The sequence below is a fragment of the Ziziphus jujuba genome, chromosome 3 (genome assembly GCF_031755915.1).
Source record: "Ziziphus jujuba cultivar Dongzao chromosome 3, ASM3175591v1".
NCBI lineage: Eukaryota > Viridiplantae > Streptophyta > Magnoliopsida > Rosales > Rhamnaceae > Ziziphus > Ziziphus jujuba.
Window position 1 is genome coordinate 25,515,410 of NC_083381.1, and position 9,475 is coordinate 25,524,884.

Sequence of the window (9,475 nt, forward strand, 5' to 3'; positions counted from 1 at the left end):
CAAAAGAATCATTTATTTATAACTTTGATTAACGCAAGTTTTCAGGCTTTCTTGTCGCTGGAGGAGGAATGTCTCTTCCTCTGGAGTGCCATATGGTGGAATGGATAAAGTCCAAAATCAGTCACTTTGATTCTTTGATTAAACTTTCTTTGTTCTTTGATCATTCACATATTCCATCACCAAACAAAAAACAAAAAAAAAACAAAAAAAAGTTTAGTTCTTATTAATTAATTTTATTATTATTTAACCCAAATTTTCTATTATTTAGAATGTCAGTTTTATTTTCATTAACAATTGGTGGAATAAATTAGACTTTTTATATTATAAACAGTAATGTTAGATTTAGTAAAATGTTTATCAAATTTTATTTACCTAATAATGTAGAATATAATACAATAGTACTAAATTTATTTTATTTATTTTATTTATCTATTTATAAATTTATTTTATCATATATAAATATTTTATTTAATAATATTTTAATATGTATCATTTAATAAATAAATTTAATAATATTTTAATATCTATAACAGTACTATATATATTCTCGTTGATTAAAAGAAGAAATATGTTTGGCCATATTTCAAAATTCTAAAAGCAAGTAATGTTTCCAAAACCAAAATCTTAAAAAAATAAAAATAAAAATAAAAACTATATACATAAGCACTGGAGGTTGAGATTTGCATGTGGTGAACTTTTAACCACTGGAACAAGGCCATGTGGCATTTCGGTAAAATATAGATAAGTAATTATGAAGAATAATTTCTAAACTATATAAGTTTGTATCAGTTAGATCTTCAAAATTATTTTTATAACAATTAAATTTCTAAATTCATTTAAATTATGCACCATAACGACAAAATTGAATTTCCATCCAATTGCCTAATAGAAAATGCACATGAAAATCAGATACCCCTATAACAAGGATATTGAGGTTCATTTGCATCCATCGTTCTCACACTCCATCAAATCCCTAAAAACTCCGCAACAGTAATTCATTCAAGGCACATAAGCAATTGTAATGTGGGCCAGAGATGATGATGTTCCAACTTTGACGTAAGAACGGCTACGCCGGCCTCATCTGAGCAGAGCTCAGGTTAATTCAGGACATGTATGACGTCACATAAGGTTTACGTAATGAAGGATGCGTGTTTCATCTTATTTGTCTCATTAGACAATTGGCCTCTTGATTATGACCACGTGTCCTATACCTCTAGCTATTCTTTCACCCTAATAATTGAGTTTTATAATGGAAATTAGGAAAAACCTGTCTGTATCTGATTAGTTTTGGCCCTTGAAAAGAAGAGTAATGGCAAAAAAACAAAAAAACAAAAAAGGACTTGAGAAAGGCATCAAATGTTGAACAATATTTGGTGGGCTGGTATTCCACACACAAATTTTAAATGGGCCTCATGGATGGATCATGACGTTGCAAAGGTATCCAAACTTCTAAAGCCATGATTTTGGTATGGAACAACGTTTCATTCTTTATCTGCGGTTGTTGGGTTAGGAATATTTAATCAATTATTCTATCAGGAGGTACCCCAAAAAACTAAGGTCAGCCTTAATCTAATAGTCTATTTCTTTTTTTTTCTTTTTTTTTCTTTTTTTTTTTTCTCAATGTTCAGAGAGATTCGAGATGGTTGTAGGGAAGAGTTAATAAATTAAAGGATTTGAAACTTAAACAGAGGAAGAGGCTTATTTCACAATTTTCTAGCTCTCTAAAAGCAAAGGTTCATTAATTGAATTTTTATATCTCTCTAGCTTACTAAAAGCAAAGGATATATTACGGTTGAATCCATGAACGAAGGTAATCAAAATTAAGTCTCTCCCTTAAGGGACTCCCCTAAAAGATCAAAACTACTTATCTGATCAACAGATGAGTGGGGCATTTTTACTATTAATCTTTGGAAAATACACATGAACTCTTTAATCTTTGTTAAATTAATTGCATAAACCTCTTTATTCTTTTTATAACAATTTGGAGGAGGGAGGATTTTTACACAGCTCAAAGTTTAAAAATGGAACCTAAAAATATATTGTTGATTTTATCATTAAACTATGCCTAGGAGAACACTTAAACCTCTTTATCATGAAAAACAAATAAAATTATATAATTTAAATCATTCTTCAAAAAATATATTAAAATAATATAAACATTCTCTTAAAATAAAATATTAACAAACGTATCAATATTATAAAATTCCTGTGAAGCTGTGGGGTTCAATTTAAAATAATTGCTCCATAGAAAAGTATGAAATAAACCTCTTTTTAAAATTATTATCACAATTGCACTTCTGGTAAAGCAGGGATGTCAATTTGCCCCGCCCATCCCCGAAACCGCGGTGCACCACCCCTAACGGGACGGTTTTTCTCCGAAAATTCGGGGATGCGGGGCGGGCTCGGGGCAAATACCTAAACACCGAGTCGGGGACGGGCCGGGGACGGGGAATAATAACCCCGTCCCGAACCCGCCCCGATATATATATATATATTTATTTATTAATTTTTTTTATAAAATTTTATTTATGTAAAATCATTTTCTTCTTTTTTTTATTTATTTTTCTAAATATGTATTTTATTATAATTGTAAATTTGTTCTTTGATGTATTTTATTATATTTTTATTGCATTGTAGTCATTTTCTTTATATTTTAATCATAAAATAATTTTTTTATATAAATTTTTTAAAAAAATATCAATTAAAAAATAAAATGGGGAAAACCGTCCCACCCCGTCCCCGCCCCGCAAAATCTCCGATCCCGCCCTGCACCTAAAAAAACGGAGAAAATCGCGGGGATGGGATGTAAAATTCCCCGCGGGGATGGGGACGGGATTTCAAAAACCGGCCCCGACCCGCCCCGTTGACATCCCTATGGTAAAGAGAAAGACAAAGAGAAAAAGAGAGTCTAAAAGGGTTAGAGTAGAAGCTAAAATGTCTCAATAATTAAAATTTTTAATTGATGCCATAACAAGTACCACTTACAAAAGTAATGACAGATTTGGTTGTAGGATCAACGAAGTGAAGTAAATTGAGAAACTTGAAATTGTACATGTTGATGATGATATAACTATTCTTGAAAGTTGCAAATATCTTTACTGAAAGGAATAACTCAGAAATTTTTATGGCAATATAGCAGCTGGGCCGACAAAGTTATGTGGCTTAAGAACACAAATATTTGATATGACATTTTTTCATTTATTTATGTTAATCTTCAAGTAAAATTATGTAGTATCAAACTAAAACGACATTTTTTTTAATTTAATTTAATTTTTTATTTTCTATTCGACTATTGTATTGATTTTGATTAATAATTATAATCATGTTACAATAATTTTATTTGAATGGGTTTTTTATTAATTAGTAATTGTTGTCATTTTTACCCTATGTTCATAGATTATTTGAAAGCTATTAGCACATTTAAAACCATAATTTAAATTGCATAAACACGCCATTCTTTTGGATGTCAAAATTTCACATGGATTTTACGTACCATTATCTTTTTTTTTTTTTTTTTGTGTGGACAAATTTGTTTATCATTGTTTGGTTAAAAAGAAAATATATGAAAAATACATAAATAAAAAGGAAATGCATTAGGTAAAATAATCAAGTTTCAATTAAAATCATCTTCCCCCAAAACATATCAATCCATGGTGGGGTTGAAAGCAAACGATTATTCCATTACTAAAACAGAGTTACAAACCTTTGAATGAAAAATATACAAAGATATTTTTCATCCAGAAACAAAGTCTCCAATCATCAACTGTTTTCACAATACAAAGCAAGCAAGCAAACAAATAGACACTAATATCCATCACAAAATAAGAAAAAACATAACAGAAAACCAAAGAGATCATACAAACACAATCTTCATTTGAACATAACGGAAAACCAAAGAGATCACACAAACACAATCTTCATTTGATCACTAAGTGATCAATTTTATTCATACATTGAGCCACCGCGTGTAACCTATGCCTAGATAGCTTAGAAGCGGTTTGTCTGGAACAGGTATGCACTTGACGACCCAATCGATAGGCCAAGAAATGACGGCAATTCCAAAACATATACCCCATTGCTTCTTCAACCTCTTAATTGCATAATCATCGTCACTGGGCAGAAAAAATTCCACAAACGCTAGCTGAAGAGAAATGGTTATTACAATGATCAGTAGAAACGTAATGTCCCTGTGTATTCCTTTAAACACCTTCTTGATACTCTCTAGATTTCTTGCATTGAATAAATTGAAAACTTGGCAGAGCATGAAAGCATTGAAGATCAAGGCATTTCTTTTTAAAAAAAAAATTTCGCCCTCACTATCGTCAACACCCAAAATTGATTTGGCCTTGAACATTAGTGTGAAAACCACGACAATCTGGTATACAACTTGACCCAAGAGGTTTCTCCACATGACATTGGATATGAGTGGCTCCTTCCGGCCCAAAGGTTGCCTCTTGATGGGCTCCTTGGTGGGCTTCTCTGTTGCAAGAGCCAGAGCAGCCAGTGTACTCAAAATCAAGTTCACCCACAATACGTGGGCCGAGTTAAATGGGATTTCACCTTTGAAACTTGCTGAAATGAAGATGATATCAAGAAGAGCAAGATTGAGAGTGAGCTGGAACTGTATGAATTTCTGTATGTTGTTGTAAATGCATATGCTTGATTTCAGAACATTGGCCACTGCTGCAAAGTTATCATCCAAGATTACGAAGTTGGAGATCTTCTTGCCTACATCGGTGCCTTCCGTACCCATATAGATTCCTACATCAGCTTCAACCATTGGCAATACATCATTTTTGCTATTGCCACACACTGCAACAATGTCTCCTTTTTCCTTCAAGGTTTTTACCATTAGCAGTTTATCATCAGGAGATGAGCTTGCCATGACTCTGATTTTGTCAACTTTTTGCACTCTTTCCTTTAGAGTGTAGCTACGAAACTCCTCACCTTTTATTACTTCTCCCTCCTGGCATGGATCTGTTAGTATTCCACACTCTCTGGCTATGTGTTTTGCCGTGGAAACATCGTCGCCCGTGAACATCTTGACATCTACTTTGGCATTGTGGCAATCTTTCACGGCTTCCTTCATTTCTGGACGACATGGTTCCTCGACAGTAACACCCACCAGTGCTAATAGTACCAGACCATTTTCTTTCAGCATTTGATGATGATTTCCATCCGAATCAACTCCGACGCCAGCAAAAGCAATGCACTGGAGGCTGCTCTCGGTCATTCCTTGAATGATTCGATGGAATTCCTCTTTTTGTCTATCATCGAGATCTTTGATGGTCCCGGACTTGTCGTAGTAGCTTGAGCACATTTCTAGAATCACCTCTGCTTCTCCTTTCCAGTGGATATGCTCTGTGTTGTCTGCCATCCTCTTCATCAAAATCCCACTTCTTAATTTTTTGTGTGACTGTGACTGTGAACTGAAAGTTGCAGCCTCTTGATCATGGCAAACGCAGTGACGAAGAATTGCGCACCTACTTTTCACTTTCATATCTGTATGCAAGTCATGAATTGCCCATGAAAGAATTGCTTTATCAGTTGGAGTACCATTTCTACCACTACTTGTATTCAGACCAATTCCCTCTTGTAACAAGTTTTGAACAAGATTAGAAACATTTGAAAAAGAAGCTTCTTTTTCCAAAGAGCATTGGCCAAGCCAAAACTTCGTGACCTTGGTGTGGTTCATGGTTAGAGTGCCTGTCTTGTTGGTACAAATGGCGGTTATAGATCCCATAGTCTCAGAACCAGAGAGATCTATCACCATTTGCATCTCACCCATCGTTCTCTTCTTTGAAAAAAAGATAGTAAGTTGCACACCAAATCTCAAGCTTTCTGGAATTGCAACCACAATAGTGGTAAAGGCAGTTGTTACAAATTGCACAAGTGAAGAATCCAAAAATTTATAATTTTCATCAGCAAGACCAGACATAAAATCTTCCCGCCGTCCATAAATGTTTGTGGCTTTCCCACAAATGTATCTGCCGAGCATGATTACAAAACCTATGATGGCAATTGGCAGACCAATCTTGATACGTATTGAGTAAGTAAACCTGTTCAGTCGCTCTTCTACTGTGGTTTCCCGATCACTTGTCTTGCTACTATGTTGATTCAAGATTTTGCACCATTTTGCCTTCATGCCAACTGAGGTGACCACCATCTGACAACCATAACCATCAACCACTCGAGATCCAGAAAACAGAAATGGATTCGTCTCGTCAATCTTCACGTTGTGACTCTCACGATCATCAGTACCATCCTCTACCATGCTCGATTCGTCTACATGCAGGTTATTCCCTTTTAAGAACAAGCCATCTGCTGGAACTTTGTCTTCAATGTTTAAGCAAACTACATCTCCAACAACGATTTCAGATATCGGAATCTTCTTGATTTTCCCACCTCGCAAAACTTCGATTTGGTTTACAGTGTTGTTGCTGGCTTTCGACTTTTTGCGAGAGGGTCTATGTCTACCAATGGCAGACGCAGCAACAAAAAGGAAAAAGGAAACAAAAACGCTAACGAATTCCTTGAAGACCACAAATGCTCGTAGAGAGTCCCATATTGATATTAACAAACCCTGTGGAGCTGGCTTTTTATATGTGTTGGAACCCAACATTTTACGTCGTCGAGCAATCTTCTTTTCATTATCAGGAATCCCGTTGTTGATATCAGTTTCGAGAGTTTTTGCTACACCTTCAATCCCTTTCAGCTGCGTTTTGAGTCGATCCAAATCCTTCTTCTCCACAACTTTCATGATCTTTTTGTGTTTGTAGTGTTTGATAGACATAACAACCATTTTTTTTTCTTTTTTGGGTTGGGGTGGACTTTTATTTATTTATTTATTTTTTGGGTTGTGGGGGGAGGGGAAGGGGTGGGGTGTGGTTTGAAACCAATAATGGTGGAAACAAAAGAGAGAGGGGATTCTGGTTTTGCAGTACTTCTTTGTTTTGAAGATATTATGTATATAATATTAATCCGAACGAAATTGGGAAAGAAATGGCTGTGTTTCCGAGAAATGCTTTCTCACATTCTAAATCAAGTTTTTCATCTTATGCATGAGCCATTGTCATGTCACATCTCTTTCATTCTTTTTCTGTTCCTTCACTTTTCAAATGTCATTTATTTATTTATTCATATACACTCAAAATCACTAGTTTAATTTAGTTTTTAGCTTACTTCCAAAAGAGCCATTTATGCAATCTAGATTTTAGCTTTTGGATGCGAGGTGGATAGATTTCATGCAACTTTTCTGGCTTTCTTGTTGCTTCATGGGGAAGGAAGAATGTCTTGCTGTGGAGGGCAATACATGGTGGAATGGATAATTAAAGCTCAAAGTTAGCTACTTAGATTCTTTTATTATACAGCATAAAACCAGAGAAACCAATATGGTAGCTGAGAGGTCTTCATGGCTCTCTCTTTTTGTTGCAAGATCTTAATGAAATACAATCTCTTTTGTCGGGGAGAAAAAAAAAAATTCAAACACTTTTCAATAGTGTAATAAATTTTGATAATAATTAATACCTACTTAATTAACAAATTGCATCTTTAATTTATTTATTTACCATATCTTTAAAATTTATAATTTTTTATTTTTTTTGGGTCAACAATAATTAAAATATCAATAATTAAAATTTAAATTTCTCCTTGGTCTTTCCTAAAATATCAAAACTACTAATCTGAACTAGTTGATTAACACCCATATTTAGAAGATTGTAAGTTCGAAACATTGAGATGAAGAGGGGTGGAAATTGTTGTAAATGATATTAATTAAAAAAAAAAAAAAAAGAGGGCAATAATTTTCCATTCTAGAGAGCAATTATCATGCATAGTTTACCTTGAAATGGAAAATTATGGAAGAAAGGAGTTTGATCAGATGAAACATTCTAAAATCATTGCTCTCTAGGATGAGTGGTATTTTCTTCCAATAAAATGGTTGGACTGTGAATCCTACATGATTTTTATATTTTTATTAATAAAAAAAAGTTGGAATGGTAAAAGTTGGCATATCCTTATAAAATTTTACAGCTATGATTGAGCCTTCAAACTAGGCGATGGTAGCATTTGGATTACAAGATTTTTGAGTTGGAGGATTGTTTTGTGGTTTTATTGATTTAGCTTTGGATTTCCATATAAACATCTACGCAATATGTTTTTAAATAAGCTTAATATGTCTCTTTCTATTCTTTTTGTATTCCCTTACTTTTCGTTCTTTTTCGAAGGACAAATTTCTGGTGCTTTCGAAAGCACAACTCCCTACTCTTACAAGTTGATGGAATCTACACATGTAAGTCAGTCCATATGGTTCTCACCCATTTGTGAGAGAGGTAGTTGTGCTCCTGGGAGCACAATAGATATCTTCCTTTTCAAGGTCATGTGCTGCATGCAGCATGGCCCATTGTCCGACATAAAATTTATACATTGGCCCTGGTTCCTTCTTTCTTCTTTCCCTTTTCTCCGCTTTTGAATTTTCCAAGTTTGTTAATAGTTTTTTCATTTTTTATTTTTTATACGTTTTGTTGTTTTTGTTCTTATGATCAGGCTTTAGTACCTCTTCTCTCCCCTTCAAATTTCCAAAGTGTTGTCTCCTGGCTTTGCTCACTAGCCTAGCAGACCCTTCTTTTTAAAAATAAGTCAATTTTCCAGCCAATAAGGTTTGTGTAATGAAAGATGCGTGTTTCATCTTATTTGCCTCCTTAGACAATTGGCCTCTTGATTAGGACCACGTCTCCTATAGCTATAGCTACTCTTTATCCCTAATAATTGAGTTTTCTAATGGAAATTAGGAAACCTGTTTATATCTGATTATTTTGGCACTTGAAATGAAAAGCAATAGCAAAAAAATAAAAAACGGACTCGTGACGGGCATCAAATGTTGAACAATATGTGGAACATCATTTCTTTCTTATCTGCGGTTGTTGGGTTCGGAACAACTAATCAATTATTCTATTAGGAGGAACCCCAGAAAATTAAGGTCACAATATTAAGCCCGAATATAATAATCTATTTCTTTTTCTTTTTCTTTTTCTTTTCTTCTCTTTCTTTTTTTTTTTTTTTTTTTACCCAATGTTCAGAGAGCTTCAAGATGGTTGTAGGGAAGAGGTACTAAATTAAAGGATTTAAAACGTAAACAGAGGAAGAGGCTTCACAATTTTACGAGCTTACTAAAGCAAAGGTTCATTAATTGATTTTTTATAGCTCTCTAGCTTACTAAAGCAAAGGATATATTACGGTTGATTCCATGAACAAAGGTAATCAAGTGGGGCATCTTTGCTGTTAATCTTTGGAAAATAAGCATGAATCCTTTAATCTTTGTTAAAGTAATTGCATAAACCTCTTTTATTTTTTTTATTACAATTTGGGGGAGGAAGGATTTTTGCTAAGGTAAAAGTTTGAATATTGAACCGAAACGTGTACTGTTGATTTTATTATTGGACTAAACCTAGGAGTACACATAAAACTTTTTATTATG

The 9,475-nt window shown here is 33.9% G+C and overlaps 1 protein-coding gene across 1 annotated transcript; it reads right to left on the minus strand.

Annotated features, from left to right (window-relative positions):
- Positions 1–3,946: 3,946 nt before the first annotated feature.
- Positions 3,947–6,760, minus strand: LOC132803168 (calcium-transporting ATPase 12, plasma membrane-type-like). The gene has a single exon (XM_060815435.1). The coding sequence runs from the start codon at positions 6,758–6,760 to the stop codon at positions 3,947–3,949; it is 2,814 nt and encodes a 937-aa protein (XP_060671418.1).
- Positions 6,761–9,475: the final 2,715 nt, after the last annotated feature.

Coding starts and splice junctions, on each gene's coding strand:
- LOC132803168 (XM_060815435.1), bottom strand. CDS start 6,760: ATGAAAGTTGTGGAGAAGAAGGATTTGGATCGACTCAAAACGCAGCTG.